Source organism: Egretta garzetta, unplaced genomic scaffold, assembly GCF_000687185.1.
Source record: "Egretta garzetta isolate BGI_Z169 unplaced genomic scaffold, ASM68718v1 scaffold385, whole genome shotgun sequence".
Classification (NCBI taxonomy): Eukaryota; Metazoa; Chordata; class Aves; order Pelecaniformes; family Ardeidae; genus Egretta; species Egretta garzetta.
The window spans coordinates 317,424-337,295 of record NW_009259793.1 but is presented as its reverse complement, the minus strand read 5'-3'; the positions used below and the strand labels follow the sequence as shown (position 1 = coordinate 337,295).

General features: G+C 44.7%; 2 protein-coding genes across 8 annotated transcripts; one reads left to right on the top strand and one right to left on the bottom strand.

Annotated features, from left to right (window-relative positions):
• Positions 1 to 4: 4 nt before the first annotated feature.
• On the top strand, positions 5 to 6,584 carry LOC104127038 (E3 ubiquitin-protein ligase RNF113A; the record flags this gene model as incomplete). Its single annotated transcript, XM_035895166.1, has 9 exons — positions 5 to 334; positions 458 to 562; positions 1,996 to 2,103; positions 2,373 to 2,482; positions 2,684 to 2,790; positions 3,352 to 3,441; positions 4,319 to 4,412; positions 5,085 to 5,191; positions 6,423 to 6,584. Coding segments are annotated over 9 exons (1,140 nt in total), but the record flags the coding sequence as incomplete, so codon positions are not given.
• Positions 6,585 to 7,675: 1,091 nt separating this feature from the next.
• Positions 7,676 to 19,866, bottom strand: STRADA (STE20 related adaptor alpha). 7 transcript variants are annotated; one of them, XM_009639655.2, is made up of 12 exons: positions 19,715 to 19,866; positions 18,370 to 18,427; positions 17,494 to 17,522; positions 13,831 to 13,933; positions 13,218 to 13,339; positions 12,979 to 13,087; positions 12,729 to 12,852; positions 11,652 to 11,823; positions 10,883 to 10,987; positions 10,514 to 10,719; positions 9,792 to 9,834; positions 7,678 to 9,104 (listed from the first exon to the last, which is right to left on the bottom strand). In XM_009639655.2, the coding sequence occupies exons 1-12, from the start codon at positions 19,748 to 19,750 to the stop codon at positions 8,952 to 8,954; spliced, it is 1,260 nt and encodes a 419-aa protein (XP_009637950.1). In that variant the 5' UTR covers positions 19,751 to 19,866; the 3' UTR covers positions 7,678 to 8,951. The 7 variants fall into 7 exon arrangements, with proteins under 7 accessions (XP_035751026.1, XP_009637950.1, XP_035751028.1 ...); XM_035895136.1 differs by having other exon boundaries at positions 7,680 to 9,104; positions 19,739 to 19,866; XM_035895133.1 differs by lacking the exon at positions 9,792 to 9,834 and having other exon boundaries at positions 7,676 to 9,104.
• Between the last annotated feature and the right edge of the window lie 6 nt (positions 19,867 to 19,872).

Here is a 19,872-nt window from a genome sequence, read left to right as displayed (position 1 = left end):
GTTCGGAGCCGGGCCGTTACCATGCTCTGGGGAGGCGGAGGGCTGGGTGCTGCCCCGGAGCACTGCTTCTACATGGAGGGGCCTCGCTGCTCTCCCCAGCCGTACCGATGTCCGTGTGGTGGAGGGGGTGAGGGGCTTCTCCCCGGCTGTGCCACCGCCCGCGGGTGTCCCCAGCCTGCAGGAGGCTGCCAGCAGAGCCTGCATTTGGGCTGGGGTCCTGTCCCCCGGTGCGCTCTTACCCCTGGGTTTTACCTCAGAGAGCAGCGGTGAAGAGGGCAGCACAGTGGTGCGGAAGGAGCGGCGCCGGGAGACCCCCAATCCCATGATCCAGAAGGTAAGGGAGCCACAGTAAGGCACTGCTTCGTTTGAGGTGCATCTGCAGTGGTCTGCCAAGCTCAAGCTAGACACAGTGTTGGAGCCTTCTGTCCTTCATACTTGTTATCTTATTGCCCCTCAGACGAGGAGATGTGTGAAGGAGAGGCCTGCGTATGCGCTGAGCAGCAGTGATGAGGAGGATCCATCAAAGGAGATCGGAGTCACTTACAAGTCGACAAGGTCGGCGGTAAGGACTAGGCAAGAATGTGGTTATGGGGTGCAAGGTCAGGTGGGACTGGCAGATCCTGCATTTGATAGAGAGAATTTGCCTCTGCGACTGTGGGCTCAGTCATTCCTTTTTTATGTATAAATGGTCCTCCCTCTCCCTTCCCTCTTAACAGACAAGCACCTTGTGCTATGTTTGTTCTCCTGATACCCCCTGCATCCTCAGGAGGCCATTTAAGGTTGGCCTTTCCCTCTTAAGAGATGAGAATTAAAACCCCAAGATGCCACTGGACTTGCCCAACTTCGCACAAAATTTTCAGGAGAGGGAGCACTTGAATCAGGTTTGCCCTGCTGTTAGGTTCATGTTTTCAGTTTTAGACCATCTTCCTCCACAAAGAATTCAAGGTGACTTAGAAGGTGCTCTGATCTTTATTCTTGTGATTAGTGATGGGGTAAGTGCTACAGAGAGAGGCCATTGTTTTCTTGGGATTGATGGGTGGGGTGTCCTGGGTGTCCTGTTAACATCTGGAGCGGAGAGAAATCAGCTGTGAAGGTTTGGGCACAGCTCAAATTGCTCATCCCACTGGATTTTTCTCTTAACTCTCCTCTTGATTCCAGTGAAGTTTCACCCATTAGTGCGAGCCTGGGCAGAATATAAGTAGGATTAAAAGCAGGAATCAACATGTGTTGTTCTTCAGACCTCTTCCCTCATTGTCCATGCCTCTGTATAAAATGGGCGTAATGCCTAACTGTCCCCAGTCAAAGCTTCAGGGTCAGACCGAGGTCTCCTTGTCACATTAGAGATAATGTGAATATATCCTCGTGCTGTAATTATTCACCTCTTTGGCTGCGGCCAAGGGGGGGCAGCATATTGTTAGCCCTGCTTGCTGTAGGAGAATGGGAAGGAAGCAGGACAAGATGACTGCTTTGGGGCTCCAGAAGCTTTTGGCACATAGATTGGATTTGGTATTAATTGAGGTTGGCTTTAATTATTCTTTGGTTTCTGGGCAGCTGTTCCTGAAGATCTGATAAAACCTAGGAGTAGGTGTCTGTTCAGTCCATTAAAGAGGAATCTAAACCAGACCACTGTGTTAAAACTGAATGTAAGCCACCCTCAGCTGGGTTAAAAGTTCAGCCATAACATCCTGCATGTAGGTGGGATGGTCTCATGATTGCAGTGTTGGACATGGGAGACCTGAGTTCAGCTTCCAGCTAAGCTGAGGCTGAATGTCAAGGAGTAAAGTAAGGACAAGTGTTTCCTGCAAGCGCTAGGCTGGATCCAGCCCATAGGGGATTTTTCCCTGGCAAATGCTAAGGGAAGGCAAAAACTGGTAGAAGGTAAAGCAGGCCATGTCCAGTACTTGCTCTGTAACCGACCCTCCAGGTAGCCAAGGGGCTCTCTGTCTTGTACAGGTTTTCTCTTCACTGTTGTCACAAGTTCTTCTGGCTTTTCAGAAACCTGTTGGCCCAGAAGACATGGGAGCCACAGCAGTGTATGAACTGGACACGGAGAAGGAGAAAGATGCCCAGGCCATCTTTGAGCGCAGCCAGAAAATCCAGGAGGTGAGTCAGCCTTGGTCTGTAAAGAGCTAGCGTTCTACAGCAGGAGTACATGTGCTCTACTCATTCCCTTCTGCACACCAAGAAGAGTTTGAGTCTCCTCCTCCTGGGAAATTTGAGAAGTCAAGCAAATAGGGGAATTTGGTGGCTTTATTGGTGTCTTCGTATTAAGGAAGGCAGGGTTGGGAAGGGACACTGGTGTCAGAGTGGTGAAAGCTAATCTGTCATGAAGCTTTCCTGATCCTTAATCACCTTTCTTTTTGCTTTCCTAGGAGCTGAGAGGAAAGGAAGATGATAAAATTTACCGTGGTATTAACAACTACCAGAAGTATGTGAAGCCCAAGGACACATCAATGGGAAACGCCTCTTCAGGAATGGTCAGGTAGGTTGGGATGAGTCTCGGAGGACTGGGACCACAGAGCTCAGGCACCATCCCCAAAGGCACCCGTTTGGGGCTTGAACTTTGCTGTTACTGCCAGCTCATTTCCGCCTAACAAGTCCAGTGTCTGGTTCTGACCAGGCCCCCAGGGGCCTTCTCCACTGCAGCCATGCAGCTGGCCTGAGCCTTCTCCTGCCCTTTCAGAAAAGGACCCATCCGTGCTCCAGAGCACTTGCGGGCCACGGTGCGATGGGACTACCAGCCTGACATCTGCAAGGACTACAAAGAAACTGGGTTCTGTGGCTTTGGAGGTGAGTGGATCTTGCCTACAGCTGAACACATGCTGTGCCAGATCTGCAAAGGGATCCAGTTCAGCTTATGATCCTGTGTTTGTGGTGCTAAGATGTGCGCTTACTGTTTGCAGAGCTGGTGTGTGATGCTGTTGCAAAGTTGTTTTATGTAAGGTTCTTGTCATTTGTGGTGGCTCTTCTGAAAGCTGATGGCCTCTGATCGGTGCTTGAGTCCTGGGAGGGACACCTGGGATGTTCCAGTGACCCACATTCCCATGGGTATTCTGGCCACTGAGGCCACGTGAGGGATGGGATATCCTGTTCCTTATCCCACTTCCCGTGTGTGTAAATGCTGCAGCTGTCGCTGGGGCACACAGAACATAATCCTTGCAGCCTGTCAACCCTGAGAGGGATTCTGTGCTTGCTCCAGGAGCTTGGCACTGCCCTGGAGCACAGGCAGGTGGGGAAGCAATCAGGTTTCACCACCTGGGCAAAGTTCAGGCTGCCCTTGAATGAGGTGTCCTGTTAGCACTCTACCTTGCACAGCCTAGCTGTTAATTCCTCTTTCTTTGTGCTGCTCAGACAGCTGCAAATTCCTCCATGACCGCTCGGACTACAAGCATGGCTGGCAGATCGAACGGGAACTGGATGAAGGCCGGTACGGAGTCAATGGTATGGCACCATCCCTCTGCTCTTTCTCTCCCTAAAGGTGGATGAGGCTACCAGGTCCTGCCTTTTATCGTGCCCTAAAGTGAACATGACCTAGGGATATTGGATCACCAAGAATGAAACGGGTCCTTTGCTATCCCAAACTGCATGGGCCATGGGTTGAATTAATATTAGACAGAAAGGACTCTTTATTCCAAAGCTGTGGAACTCCCTGCTGCAGGATGACCTTAGGGCCAGTAACCACTGACAGTGCTGAGTAAATCTGGTTTTTGAACGACTGACTGCCACCAGAGAGAATTATTTCCTCTCTCTATAAAAGGATAGCACTGCTGTTGTATGGGTCCCAGCAGCAAGCTGTGTGGAGCTGGGGAGATGTGAACATCTCCTGCCCCCCAGATGCCCAGGAGGCGGGATGCTTTCATGCTACATCACATCATTATTTCTCACCCACAGGGTCCATAGCTGCAGCCCAAAGCTCACGAGTGTTGCTTGTGAACCACTGTGCAGTTGTGGGGAAGAGGGCGTTCTCTGTTCAGTTGGAGGCAAAGACATTGGTGGCAGCTGGTTTGGAAGAAAAGCTAAAAAAATAGGAGGGGGCTGGAGGCTATGTCTTTTTATAGCAGTGAGTGGGTGAGGTAGAAAAGAATTTGTTCTTGTGAGATGAGCAACAAGCATGCTGGCTCATTAGACCTAATTATATCTCAGTCCCACATGTGTTACTGACATCAGTGACAGCCAGATGCCAGAGCTCTATTGTTTCCACCAGAGATTTAATCCCACCTGCTGTGCTCCCTCCGTATTTAGTATTTCATGCCCTATGCATGGGCTTGGCTGGCTGCCTCTGCTCTTGCTCCAGTCTGGTTGACTTTCTCTTCTGCAGATGAGGAAAACTATGAGGTGAGCAGTGATGAGGAGGACATGCCCTTCAAATGCTTCATCTGCAGAAGTTCCTTCAAGAACCCTGTGGTCACCAAGTAAGTGGTTATTCTGGCATGAGGAGCTAAGTGTCTGCTGCCGATCTAGATCACTAATCATTCACTGTTGAGGCAAATACAAACACTGCCCACAGGCTGGTGGGTGGAACCTGCTTGTTGTCTGCCATGGCTTTCTGGTAGGTGGGGAAATCCTCTGATAACCAGGGAGTCTCATAACTGCATCTGGAGCATCTCCCTGGAAGGGATCTCAAGCCTTTGTTGTCCAAGCACCTTCTAGATTTCCGCAGATCCTGCCTCAGTACATCATCTTTCCCCTTAACCTTGACATTTTGTTTTCATGCCTTCATTCCTCCTGGACACTGAATGGCATGCTGCATTGTGTGAGCAGAGAAATGGAAGCATAGGGAAGCCAGGAGCTTGCCAAGGATGAAGAGCAGGCTGGGGGCAGCATGGACATCGTGTGCTGCCAGCCCTCTCCCACACTGCTGGCTGTCTTGCTGGGTACCTGGTGTCTGGAAGAGCTCCCTGGTGGCTCTGTGCCACCATACCACATCAGTGAAGCAATGCTGATTCATGGGGACAATGCTGCAGCAGAAGCTCTGCATGCTGGTCACTTTTGCATCCCCTGGGGACTGGCAGTCAATAACTTCTAACTCCTGGACACAGCGATTGTATCTGGTGACTTGCAGTGGCATCTGTGTCTCCATACAGGTGTAGGCACTACTTCTGTGAAAGTTGTGCCCTCCAACACTATCGCAAATCCCAGCGCTGCTATGTCTGTGACAAGCAAACCAGTGGAGTCTTCAACCCAGCAAAAGGTAATGGGCACCTGTGGGAGAGCGGGCTTTTAATGGCAGCATCTGGAGCAGCAAAGGCACCAGCTCCTGAGGTATCTTCTTGGTGTTGGGCCTGACCCTAAGCTAATCCTCTGATAACCAGGGAGTCTCATAACTGCATCTGGAGCATCTCCCTGGAAGGGATCTCAAGCCTTTGTTGTCCAAGCACCTTCTAGATTTCCGCAGATCCTGCCTCAGTACATCATCTTTCCCCTTAACCTTGACATTTTGTTTTCATGCCTTCATTCCTCCTGGACACTGAATGGCATGCTGCATTGTGTGAGCAGAGAAATGGAAGCATAGGGAAGCCAGGAGCTTGCCAAGGATGAAGAGCAGGCTGGGGGCAGCATGGACATCGTGTGCTGCCAGCCCTCTCCCACACTGCTGGCTGTCTTGCTGGGTACCTGGTGTCTGGAAGAGCTCCCTGGTGGCTCTGTGCCACCATACCACATCAGTGAAGCAATGCTGATTCATGGGGACAATGCTGCAGCAGAAGCTCTGCATGCTGGTCACTTTTGCATCCCCTGGGGACTGGCAGTCAATAACTTCTAACTCCTGGACACAGCGATTGTATCTGGTGACTTGCAGTGGCATCTGTGTCTCCATACAGGTGTAGGCACTACTTCTGTGAAAGTTGTGCCCTCCAACACTATCGCAAATCCCAGCGCTGCTATGTCTGTGACAAGCAAACCAGTGGAGTCTTCAACCCAGCAAAAGGTAATGGGCACCTGTGGGAGAGCGGGCTTTTAATGGCAGCATCTGGAGCAGCAAAGGCACCAGCTCCTGAGGTATCTTCTGGGTGTTGGGCCTGACCCTAAGCTGGAGCTCACAGCTCTGAGCTGCCGACAGAGCTTGCTTTAGTGCCGGGAGCCACTAGATCAGAGCCTAGGTGGCTGTGTAGGCACAGAACAAGCATCTGTACTTGCCTAGATGGGGAGCTTGACTTCTGGTGAGGGTAGGGGGGATGTGCTGTGGGAGTAGGGGCAGCAGCTTATCTGGTGCTGTAGTTGGCAGGTCAGTAATGCACTAATGGATTCTATGACTGTAACATCTGATGCCTTGGACTCGGCAAGCGGTGGTAGCACCTAGCTGAGCCTTTGTGTAGGCAGTGATTTTTGGTAGCTGCCCCAGTTCTTGCAGAGATGGACCTGGGCACCTGGCTTTGGTGTGGGACAGCCCCTGCACCCTCACCCTGCCTATTCCTGTTTTTCAGAGCTCATGGCAAAATTGGAAAAACACAAAGGGGAGGAAGAAGAGGAGGCAGAGCAGCAGCATTCAGACCATGGAGAGGATCCACAATAGCAGAGCACCCTGTTTTGTGTCTACCTGAATAAAGCTTTCATGAAGGGGGAAATAAAAAAAGCTCACAGCGATTGTCTTGGGGCCAGCAGCAGTAGCCAGTGCTTGTGTATCCAACCAGCAGCTACTAAAACAGTTCCTGACCGCCAGACTCCCCCTTTGCTGCTCTGTGAAGGCACAAGACAATAGGTAAGGTCAGATTCAAAAGAATTATGGCCGAGTAAAACCGTCTGCTACCACCACGCCGCCAGCAGGACCCCCAACACTTGCCTCTGTGTGTGCCTGGGGAAGGAGGTGTTGAAGACTACATTCACTTTCTTCGTAACTTCTTTTTTTGACCAAGGTGCTTGCACTGATTCTGCTTGCTTCCTTCTGCTGTGTTATCTCTTAAGTTAATTTAAGTCTGTAACCTTTGAGCACGGAAGCAGATGAGAAATACTAGCTTGCATCAAGTTCATCCTTCACCCCAAAGATGCTAACTCATGGAAAAGCAGGCTAGAGTGCTGCAGTTATTTGCAATTTATTATAGCTCAGTGTATTCCCTCCTGTCTTTTTGCCTGCCTCTTGGTTCCTAGGAGAATTCAAGAGAGGCTTAGAACTTCAATGGGCAGCATGCCTCTTGAATCATCCCTCTTCTGTGAGGAAACCCATCTCCTCTAAACCGTCACTCAGTCCCAAAGGTTTTATGCTGACTGGTACTGTATTTTTTCTTGCTGTCAGTACCATCGATTCAGTCCCTGTCCAGGCTTGTGGGAGGGGGATAAGGATTTTTGTAAGCTGCAGATTTCATAAGAAGCTAGGAAATTAAGATCTACTTACTATAATAAAATTAAAATCAGGAGCCAAACCTGATCCCAGGGAGGAAGTAGAAGTGGGCCTGTCCTGTCTATTGTAGCCTGCCTTTAAAAGGCCCCCCTGCTCTGGGAGAATGCAGTCCACTGAAACTTTGAGAACAGAACAAGAGCAGGTGGTTGCAGCTTCTTGGTTTAGTTGAAATATGTTTCTGAAACCTGAAGGCAGTTGCAACTAACTGGTGAGCTGTATGAAAGGAAGGAAGTGAGAACAGTGTGCACAGGCACAGTGATCCACTCCATCACTGTGCAGAAACAGCAGACGTAAAAAAAAAAAAAAAAAAGCCTTCAGGAATATTTTATTTGTTTTGGCAAAAAACTGTAGAGTAACAAACTTTATCTGGGTTCAAGTACAGTTTATAAACACAAGAAGGACCTGTTGCCAGCACCACTACTCTCACCAACCGCGCCTACAGGATTGGATTCTCAGTGCTTTGTTAGAGTAGAAGACCTCCACCACCTGTGGTCCTTGGAAAGGTCAAACTAAGAGCCTTAAATACACCTCCAAAAAACAAATACCAGGGAATGGGGAGGGGGGAGGAACTGCCACAGCAGCAGGGCAGAGTCACACAGCCATCAATCAAGGGGAGCCACATGAGAAACAAGCTTTTATCTGTCATTCAGTCAAGGAAGGCAGAACATCAATGGTAATGAAAGGCTTAAGATCGGTTCTGTACATGATGCTCAGAGAGGAATTGTGAGCAAGAGGATTTAGCGTGAAAGTCAACTTACTTTTCCTCTGTGCTAGGGTAAGTCACTGAGAACAAGCTGGTAGGAGTGTTACGTGCCATTAAACAAGCCCAGCTAACAGCAGGCTCCGCTAGATGCTCTGTGGGGATAAAAAAGCTGGTACGTTGAACAGGTGTACGCAATGGTGACCCAGACAGCCATGGGAGAAGAGGCTGGAATGCCCTGTCTGGCCTGGAGTTCAGACTGCTCAGCATCAGGTGAGAGGAGACTTCAAAAGCTCTCTCCAGAAAGGGAAGAGAAGAACCCAGCGCTGCACAGGAATACCTGGATGCAGCAAGTGTGCCTCGAACAGAATAGCGTTGTTTTCGATTTCTCACAAAACAGTGACTGAACTTAAGAACATAATCCCTTTTTTCCCTGCCCTCAGAAGTTACCCTGTGGCAACGCTGTAACAGTAATCTGAGTAGCTCTAAGAGAACGCCCAAAACTTAAGAGCTGCCTGTCTCCTCTTAACTCAAGGCACCCTTAAAAGAGAAAGAACCAAAGAGGGTAGGGACATGCAGCCTTCAACTGTGATACAAGGAAGCCAGTGATTTTTAGAAACACGTAAATAGAGACTAAACAGACTCACTCAACCCATTTGAGTTGGAAAGCTGCAAGAATTGGGGCTCTGGGCACTACACCATCTGGAATACTTCACAGTTCCTTGGGGTTGATCCTTTTCCAGCTCAGGTCTGTCCGTTTGTTTCCAGGCTACTTCCTAAGTAAAGAGGCAGTTGAAGTTTCTTCCCAAGGACCTGTAAACTTTTGTATGTGTAACATTCATCACCTTTTATGAACAGGACCAATAAATTGCAATGTCCAGAAAGCTCTGCCAGAACCACGTATAGTCCCTGGTTTTTTTAGAATTCCCAGTCATCCACATCGAGCTGCTCCAGGTTTGATACCAGCCCAAAAAAGCCACTGGGGTCCTGGGGCCATGTTCCTTCAAAATTGGTGATTGGGGTGACGGGGCGCAGAAGTTCAGGGAGCGCTTCAGAAGCACGACGCTTGATCTGCACAGAAGGGAGAGAACTCAGCTGCTGAAATGCTTCCCCACACTTACGCGTCACAGTCAAGCAGCAACAATGTGTGTTTACAGGCAGAAGGTAAGAACACAGTATTATCCTCCTGCCCTGCCTGCACAGAGATGCACAGGGCTTTTGCACTGCATCTTGTAACAAGAAGGTGCTTTGCATGCAGCCTTTTTCAGCAGCGTTTGGGTGGTATGGTCCTGATGTCTCCCTCAGTGAAGTACCATCCTAACCCTCAGCTCAGAGCAAGCCAAATCATTTCAGGGGCAGAAGAGCCTCTGCCTCTTCCCATGCCAGGACTGGACCATGCCAACCTGCAACACAGCCGTAACCGATGCACAGGTCACTTCAGTTTGGTCTCATTAAGGACGAGGTTAGGACTGCCTTGACCTAGTACTCAATAGTCTGTAGATGAAAAACTGGCATACAGGAGAGGCAGATTTACATCCTCTGTTTTAATAAGGAAGAGATGCTTTGAGAACAGCTTATCAACCTCTGAAGGACAATGTGAGGATCGCTAAGCCGCACTACAACTAGTCACCAAACTAACAATCCTTTCAGATCACAGAAAATTCAGAAACTCTACGTTCCTACCCTCAGGTTCAGTGACACAGCAAGACAACAACTACAAGAAAGCCACTGTTCTTTATCTTTAAATGAGTTCCTTACCTGCTTGAAAAAGGGATGATTAAGCAGAGTGCCTGCGCTTGGCCTGTAGAAGGGAGTCAGAATAAAGTAAGCACACAAGAGAACGTGTCAATGTTTAAAGTCAGGTAGTGGAAGAAAAGACCAGGGTCCTTCCTGCCTCTCTCACTGCTCAGCTACAGGATGTTTCCCTTTTGTAACCAGTAGCACTGTTTATTATGTTCATGTGATGTTTTATGCAAGCAGTTCAACCTTATTCAAGTTACCTACTTGCACATCCCAACATCTGGTCAAGGGAAAGTTCTGAACAGTATGGTACGCTAGATAGATTTGTCATGGCTAAAGACAACCTTATACTCACTACAGAGGAAAGTACAGTTCTTGATCACTTCCCATGGTTATTCTCTGCTGGCCGAATGGCAAATGTTCACAGTGCAGGAAACTAGGTAAACAGTGTCTCACAGGGACCAGAAATTGAAGTTGTTCAGTTTAATTTCCTGATGTTTAGCACCACTCTACCCCCAAAGAAGGTTGCAAATTCTTCAGGCTCTCTTATAGGAAGTGCTCAAAGTGTTAACATTGCTCTTGTTTTACTTACTTGGACTGCTCTTCTCAATGTATGGAGCGCACCCTCACTCCACTACAATTTTGGAAAGAAAACTTTCAGAAACCTCCACTGGCTCTCTCCGTTTAATCTGCCCTAGAATAGCGCAGGTCTGCAAAGAGCAGCTTTCACCTGGCTTTACCTGAAATCAGGGTTCCGCTGGAGGCACTGCTCTACAAAGTTATGGAAGTAGGTGGAGAAGGTCCGAAGATAAGGGTGCAGGGCTGGCTCTCCGTTGGCTGCTCTCACATTGCTAATGGTCATGCTCTCACCCATCCCGTAGTTAGCACTTGAACGGGTGGTGTCTGGAAGGCAGGGAACAGTTCCATTCAGCTTTTCCAAGAGCATCTGGAAGATAAGAGGCATAAGCAACATCATACAAAGAAAGACTAGACAATTAAGATTTCTCATTCAGGTAGGCATGGCACCCTTTGGTCTTCACACCCCAGTGCAGCAAAGCAGTTCCATGTGCCAGGATGGAAAAAGGAAAGGAACAGCTTTTAAACCTTACCTGAGTAGAAGGCATGTCTTTAAATGGTACGTGTCCATTTGCCAGCTCACAGGCTGTTATCCCTACGCTGTAAATGTCAGATTTTGCATCATAACCCTGGAGATTCTAGATGAAAAGAAAAATTAGCCTTGTGGAGTTACATGTGATTGCATGGACAATATCCATGATTTGATACGCAGAACAGCAAAGCGAAATGATTAGAGCACAGATAGTACAACCCACATATAGGCTGGTGGTGGTGGGTTTTTTGTTTGTTAAAACACACAGTTAAGGGCAACATTTACTTAACTGAAATCAGCTAGCTAGTAGGGATGGCATCCACCTTAGGGTAACTGGTATCTAAGGTAACACTTTGTTAATGGGAGAACCTGTACATGTACCTACAAGAAAACTGTTCAGTCAAATAGATCAGTTCAAATTCTACCCACTCGCCCTGTGCCTGAATCCGTTTCCTCCAGCCACTCCCCTTCCTTTTCCTTGCATTCGCACACCTTCCTCTGGAGTGAAAGAAAAGACGTTTTAATATGGGCTTCTCAGCAATTGCTCCTTTGACAGGAACACAGGTTTCCCCTTGCTAGGGGTCACTGGTTTTAAGGTAAAAAGGAAGGAAAAAAAGGATAGGGCTCATCACAAGAAAAAGTGACCCTGTTGCTTTTGTCATGTCATGTGTGTCCCCCGCCCCAAACATGCCATAAGAACTCAGAAAATTATACAGAGCTATCATATAGCACTAACAACTAGCAGTTGTTTTTTTTTTTTTTAAACACACCTGCTGCAAGACTTCAGGACTGAGCCAAGGCAGGACTTTGATGCTGTATTTGGGAAAGTCATGAACAACTTTGAGTCGCTGTCCATGGTTGATCATACTTAGATTACTTCGCAGGCCAGAGAGGTACACCTTCCCATCTACAGAGATCAGGATATGGCTGGCTTTAACACTCCTGAAAAAAACAGTAAAAACAGTCAGGTTCTCTGGCCACAAAGGAGTTATGTTCCTTACAGCTTTCCCAGGAAGGCTTAGTCCGAAAAGGCACTGCAAAGGATTTAAAGCAGGCATAAGTAAGCTGAATTTCTTTTACAGTACATACAATAAAAGTAGTAACCAATAACAACCTAGAATTTCAGCATTTGTAATTTACTCTCACAACAGGAGAATGTATCAGAGAAAAGGAAAAATATGCCAAGGGATGGAGACAGTGATTTAGAAAGAGATTAAAAGAAGTTGTTGTACTAAAGAGAAATTCATACTTAGTGAGCAGCTATTGAAAGGATAAAAGCCTACTCTACCGGACGGCTCAATGCACAGGGCAATACTTGATCAGCCTCCTATCAGGAGGCCAACACTCCTAATGACCATTCTGAATGCTGTGCAAAACCACTTCTACAAACATTAACAGGACTCTATTCACCCACTTTGCAGGTTCCCAAAGAATGTTTCTGTGGCGAGGAGAAATGCAGGACTAAAGGTTATGGACCCAGGACCTTCAGCAGTAACAGGGCAAATCTCCGCCCACCACCACTGTCAGTCTCAATTTGGAGACTATCAATAGTATCTGAACAGAGCCTTAACAAGTCAGCCTGTCAACATGAGCTGCAGTTCTGATTTTACATACACAGTGGTCTTTAGATTAAGTTTGTTCCACAGCGACACTTTCACAGTTTAGGAAGATCAGTGATATGATTTCCCATGACTATCAAACTGAGTTGCTCTCACAGCAAAGCACTACAAAACCTGGTAATGTGTTCTGCATTTCTTGAACTATCCGCTCTTCTATAACGATGAGTAGTATTTCTGAGAACATCCAACAGAAGGAAAACGCATTGCTTTTTTTCTTTTTTTAAATACCTATGTACATAGCCCATATGGTGGATGTAGTCAAGTGCTTTCAAAACACCTTGGAGGATATATGCAATAGCCAGTTCACTCATGCCATCCATAAAATGGGTACAGATTAAATCTTTTGCAGAACCTAGAAAGAAACAAAACACCTCTTAATCGGTCAGAAAAAAAGAAACACCCCAGAAGGATACTTCACCTCTTAAACTTAATTTCACAGAATACGATGGTCATACAAAGGTATGGCCTCTCCACCTACCGTAGGCCATGAAAGACGTCACTACCCATAGCTCATTGTCAGCTATGAAAGTTGCTTTATATGGCACGATGTTAGGGTGGTTGAAGAGCTTGGAAACATGAAGTTCCCCCTGAAATCAAAAAAAGGTATTTTGATTCAATTTAGTAAATACAGAAATATGAATACAGTATTGATAAGCACTGCTCTTGCTGTCTGTCCTCTCTTAAACTTGCATTATGGTATTAGTGGATTCACATTACCTGCAAGAATGTGACCATTTCATTTGTGCAGGCCTCCAAGTTCACTCTTCTGACTGTGACATACTCTCCCGTGGGTTTATACCTGGCCAGGTTCACAACCATCAAGTCTTCAAAGCCTCTGCCTGAAAGAAAACGCATTAAAGCTTCCGCAATATTTCTGGAACCACACACTTCTAGAGAAGTTCTCCCGTCCTTGACCCTTAAATAATGGTTACACTCATTTACTGAAACTATTTTTGTGAGAAAGATACCACCTTCCTTGGCATGTATCCCACCAAGAGAAATCCTCCTAGCCAGTAACATTATCCTGTCTTTCAAGTTCAGAACTGAGGTAGAAATGTAATGATTAGGCCACAGCCCCACCAGGGACAGATTTCAGGCTGCTTCTGCTGACTTTGTACTTCACTCTGTATCATTGACCCACCACATGCCTCTCTCAGTTAAAAGCCTTTAAGATTGGCATCTCATTTTTTATTAAAATGGTTTTAAAATCAAAGAGGACAAGCACCTAATGTAAAAAATAAGCAATCAATCAAGGAAAGGCTAACAAATATGCAGAGGTTATTTTCTTTGCAAGCAGACTTCTGATCCTCCAGCCCACTAGTAGTATTACCTATGATAGTGAGCAACTCGTAACAGCTGCTGTCTGGTAGAAAGTTGCTCATGGTGTCCCTTTTAGGGGAAGAAGCTATTGACTCGGAGCTCGCCTCATTGGTCTGGGGGAGGGGGTGGAAAAATAAAGTCAGGTCAAAAGAAATAAAGATCACATGCTAGAAAAATCATCTGCTCCTTATATTATCATACATCTCAAAATAATAAGACAATACTGAATATAGAAGAGACAATTTAATTGTTGTTAAAATAATTTTAAGTAGTTATTTATCAATTGAAATCCATGAGATGCCTCATTTCAGAAGATCCAGATATCCGTGTTTCAAAACATGTAACTGTAACAGGTAGGTTCTTAATTACTGTAAACTAGAATTTCTTTAGGAATATTTGGATAAAGCCAATTACTATTCCCCAGGACAGCTTAAGCACTGCTTAACAGTAACTACCTTTCTCCCATTAATTACAAACTTTTGTGCCACCATCCTGTTGCCTGTGCAAAGGCCAAAGGAAAGCTTGTTTATAGCACTTCTCTGCACTGTGGCAGTCAGCATTCCTGTCTGATGCTAGGGCTTCTGGTTTTCAGCAGCTCATCTGTGAGAAGACCAGTGCAGCTGAAGCTGCTTAGGTGAATGGTAGAAGCGATGAACCAACTTCACCCACGATATGAAGATCAGACACACATGAAAGGAGAAGCTACAAATGAAAGTAAAAACACTCCACACCACATGAGGAAGCAGCACTCCCAAACCTGTTAGCTTTTCTTCACTACATTTGACATAAAGCTATCTGCTCTATTTACAGGCATAAATCTTTCCAAGCAGAATTTTGCAGAAGACAAACTTCAATGTTCTTGCAAGTTCCATTATACCTTCCAGCTCCCTCAAATTTCCAAAGTCTCAAGGAGAGCATCCTAATGAGGAACTAAATTTCTTTGGTGTCTAAGATCAGATTTAGTTATCTCAAATTTCCAGCACATTAACTCCTCCTGACATTTGGAACTCCAGCTCATTTTTTCCACCTCATTCTTCATCAACTGGCAAATGCCCTTTATCAGACCTTTTCTCTTGGTATATGAAGCATAAAAGGCTTGTGTATTTTCCTAGAGTGACAGCAAACACTCCTTTTTTCCATCACTGAAAGACAGAAACAACACAGTGACAGCTGAAAAACAAGGAACTTCTCGTTCCACACTCAGCCCAGGGAAAGCGTAGTGCAATAAGCACAGGCGTGAATTTGCCATAAATTACTTTTGGGTCCTTAAGTATACTTGGGAGTAAACTAATAGTTACGCTTCCCAAGTTCCACCTTTTCAACTGACTTTGAACAGCACATATTTTACGCCTCTCTGCCTACCTTTAAAATAGGTGTATTTTTCAGTTAAGGGAAAAGGCAAGAGATTTGTGAAGAGTGCTATGGTATAATATCAGCTCAACCAACTCCAGCACATCAACTCAGTCCTGTTTCAGGATAGCTAACCCCTGAGATCTCAGCAGCCCCAAATCCTTTATTCTAGTCCTAACACTATACAGTGCTGCTTCTTGGCTGAGAATAGGCAGCAACTTTCCATTCATAATTTCAAACTTCTGTTTAAGATTCCTGTCAATTCTGATCTCGGTTGTACCACTCATTGCTTCTTCCAGCAATTTCACAAAGTCCTGTCAACAGCAAGATTGCCAGGAGAGACACAGGCAGATGGAAACCTCTGAAGCAGAAAGGCACCACCAAGGCAATGAAAGCAGGAGGCTCTGATAAGCAGCGTTATGGAGTAATGACAGCTGTGAAACACTGAGCAATATGTAAGTGGTTTGCTTTATTAAAGTCCACTCCAGATATAGCATAAGCTAACAAAACAGGTGCAAAAATTACATAAATGTAATCTTATTAATGGTGTAGGCTGTTTCAACAGTAATGGAAAAATACTGTAAATTCCCTTTTTAAAAGTCTTCACTTCTTTAAAGGTCTGCACTCACCTCTCTCCATGTTAGCAGTGACCAATAACTGAGAGTTAACATAAAAGGAGCTCTACCACAAATTTATCAACATCATACAAGAGGCTTAGTTTGTTTGTTTTTTTTTAAAGTTAAACTGAAATGTCATTCATGAAATACCGCAAAAAAGCTCCTCAGTGGTTTCACACAGGACAACTTTTGGTGCATGGTCAAAAGCAAAAGCAGCTGCAAAATGAAGTCACATAGGAATAGCTTTATGGCATGACATTCATTAAGAGCTAGCTTTCTGGCTTGTTGATCTGCTTTTAATTTAAGATATGTTTAAGGAAATTAATCTTTCAAAGGCAACTACTGTTATAAATGCCATAAGAAGCTCAGTTACGGGATGCGCTAGCAAGGATCTGCATTTGCCAAATGACGTTTATCTGAATTAGGAAGTAGGAGTGTTGTTTCTGTTCTGCTGCCTTCCTCTCCACCTCCTCATTCCCTCACTCACTTTCAGCATGAGCAACAAAAATTTTCCTCCCATCCCTCTCCCCAAATAATTTACCTTTTTCTATAATCCTGCTGGAAAAAGTAAGCTTTTATGTAGATGTAAAAAATCAAAATAAGAGTCAGCAATACCACTGCAGGGGTGACCAAACCCCAAGTGAATACTTTTAACAAGAACAAACCAGATGCTAATCTCAATTTGCCTCCAGTCCAGCATATGCATAATGCTCAGCAATTTAAAAAAGGTGTGAATTTACGTGACTTTATACAAAGCATTCCATATGCATCTCATATTTTCAGCTTTGTGTCAGTAAATTACAGACACTGGCACAAAAATCAATTATAAGCAGCTTGAACTGACACACAATCAAATCACACTTAATTCCTGTTTGTAATTAGCTTAAACTAGAGCAACAACTGCACACAGAAATGTTTCAATATGGTGTGGGTAGGTGGGAAATCATTTAGACAAATATATTCTATCATAAATTGTGTTATTCTACAAGCATTGTTCATTATGAACGAGATAGTGTGCAAACAGGGCTTGCAGAACAAAAAGCATCAAGGTAAGGTTTTCAACTGCCACATTCTGTATGTTTTTGAACAGACATTCTATGTTTGCAAGTGACTTTAGTTTTTAGGAGGCAAAGCTCTCCAAGGACACATGGAATTGTCTCTGAAGATGACCAGACAACAGGAGGTAAAGTCACCTCAAACGGAAAATTACACGATGCTTGGTTTTGACATTGGAGCCTCTGTTGTGGCTACTCTACAGGGAAGAGAAAGGACATCAGAATCAACATGTTCAGAAGGGAACACTGGTTTTGAATGGCCAACATAATTTTTTGGCTTAGTTTTCAGAAGTTCCATAAACTAACCTCTTCCTTTTATTCTAAAAAAATGTGATAAGAGACTAGCATCTCTGAAGAATCAGATCTAAGTCATCTCAAAAAAAAAAAAAGAGACCCTTGGGGGGCTGGGGGATAACGACACAAATAGAAACCCAAGGGATTAAGTTTAAAGTTTTGACTTTTTGACTTGTCACATGTAGTTTGAAAACCACACACCAAAATCTCAACTCCAGGGTGAAACCTGTTTCCACACTTGTAGAGCTAAATATAGAGATGAAATACATAACCAAGATAAAAAGAAAAATCAAACTTCCACAAGGAATAATCTCCATGCAATGAGCCACAGCACCACAGCCTGCAAAAGTCACTTACTTTTCTCCGAGCGTCACCCGGAGGCTGCTCTGGAGTAAAAAAATTAATTGTTCACCATGTTGTTTTCAACAGATACCCAATTAAAAATATAGTTGGAAAACTGAGTAAACAACCCTGTATGACACATTTTGATACCAAATATATACAATTTTTTTTTTAGACAAAGACATTTAATTTACACATAAGGTTGCAGCACTAAAAATAATCTAATTGTAGTGCACGTATGGGAATTAAAGAGATTCAAACAGTACTACTGTTCATATATTCAGCACAAATGTGACAATTTTTATTACCTCTAAACACATTCCAAAATTACCTATCTACTTCACTTAAATACAGAAGAAACTATCTGAAGTTCATCTGAAGCAGTGAAAATTCTTCTACTCCACCCCGAAGCTCAAGATCTAGACATCTTTCCTATGCTCTGACCACCTTCTATGTCACTGATCAAGAATTCTGCATCCTAATGGATAATTCTGTTCATTATGCATAAAGCAGAACAGAAACCAATCAGCTCTCCTGCAAGCACACCATCGGAGTTTCAAATTCCATCTTTACTTGGAAAATTATAATTAACCTTCCCAAGCCCCAAATCTATCTTTTGCATAGGGAAAAAGCGGTTACACTAAGAACTAGAGTGCAGGGTCTGAAAACAGTACTCCATCAACATGAAATGGATTTCGAAATAACTTGCAGGATCTCGGACACTTCCATATTAACTTTATAAGGTTAGCTGGCTTGAATAACCAGATCTGGTGCTACAATCAGATTTACTAATCTCTTACTGCTAAGATATGTATTTACAATCGCATTAACAGACCTTGCAGCTAAGATAAAACATTTCTAATAACATCATCTAATGAGAGGAAAACTTACCTCCAAACAGTTCAAACTCTCTTAAGCCCTCAACAATGAACTTTTCAGACACCCACCGCTAAAAGAAAAAAAAAAAAAAAAAAAAAAAAAAAATCCCTCAGATAATTAGTTATTCCATCTAGAGACAAGTTTCTTTTCCCCCCTCCCCCACAAAAAAAACCCTGTGAGAGAATCATAACGCTCAAGGATTATCTGCAACATCAGAGTTACATCCTTACTTTGGACAAGGGTATTCTGGTTTTGTGCCACTACCGTGGCATGCACTGAGCTACCACACAAGTGCTACTACTTTTCCTGACCAGCATGCACTTGCAATAAAGTTAACATAATTTCAGATCATTCAAACAAGAACTTTTATACATGCACATACAACAAAAATAATAAGCATGCTACAACCCCCTTATATAGGCAAATAAAAGTTGTTTGCTTGGGTGTAATAGATGTAGAAAAAGCTTCAACTATTTACAATGAGGTGAAGTCTCAGAGAACTTCTATATTTTGGCTATATATCTATTGACTGAAGGCAAAATTAGAACAAATATTTTAAAGTTGTTGTTCTCTTCCAGAACTCATGCTTAAAATTCACAGCAAGCATAGGTTGTACAGAGAAATATTTCTACCACTCTACTCAACTCTGTGATTCAAAGAAAAATACATACACATGCACACATAACACACGACAGAATATGCAATTTTAGTCTTGCAAAGTATTGATCATGAAGCTAGCATTAAACAAACAATCACAAACACTCCCATACTAGAATTTGTCTACTTGGTAAAATAACTGAAAAAATAGCTTATGTCGTTTAGTGCAAGGGAAGCCAATCCTAGAAAGCACCAGCTAGTCAAAACTTGCATATAACAATGCCATTTTAAGGTGTTAAAAGTGTTTCTTTTCCACATGAAGCTTCATTTAAAAATGCAGAATTTAGCAAAGCTGTTGTGTTCAGCTTTCCAAGCTACGTTAAGTTTAGAAAAAACCCTCCACAAACGGAAACCAGTGTTGGTGTGACACACGTGAGGCAGTAACTTCTTAAAGAAAGGTATGAAATAAGCCAGCATTACCACACTTGTTCTTAATTGCAACGCTCATTACAAACCCCTTGCACTGCACACAAAGGAGATGCAGGTGTGCAAGCAATAAATACTTCAACGCAGTTTGTTTTTTTTTTAACTAGCACCTAGCGTGCACATCGAGACCCTACCGAATAATTACAGCATTTTAATGTGACTTTAAGGTGCTTTTCAGGAGGCCGGCCCCGCCGCGGCTCCTCAGCACAAGCGCAAGCCAGGCTCTACCGACCCGCCGGCGTCTGAGGGAAGCTGGAAGGTGTTCAACACTCACCCTAATCCGTTCGGGTTTACTTACAAGAAAAGACATGGAATCCGCGTTTGTGTTACCACACGCAGCTCGTGAAAGGACGGGCAACCTGCGGGCACAAGAGCGGGTCACGGCCTCGCCCCCGGCGCCGGGCAGCGCTCGCCCTGGGCCCAGCGGCCCTG

Bases quoted from the DNA above. Each gene is read 5' to 3' on its own strand.
- STRADA (XM_035895133.1), bottom strand. From the start codon at position 19,750: ATGTCTTTTCTTGTAAGTAAACCCGAACGGATTAGG. The intron at 13,340-13,830 runs GTAATACTACTA...GTTTTCTTTCAG, and splicing joins CGAGTTGCTCACTATCATAG to GCAGAGGCTTTGAAGACTTG. The intron at 11,824-12,728 runs GTATTTAAAAAA...TGTTTTTTTCAG, and splicing joins CATATGGGCTATGTACATAG to GAGTGTTAAAGCCAGCCATA.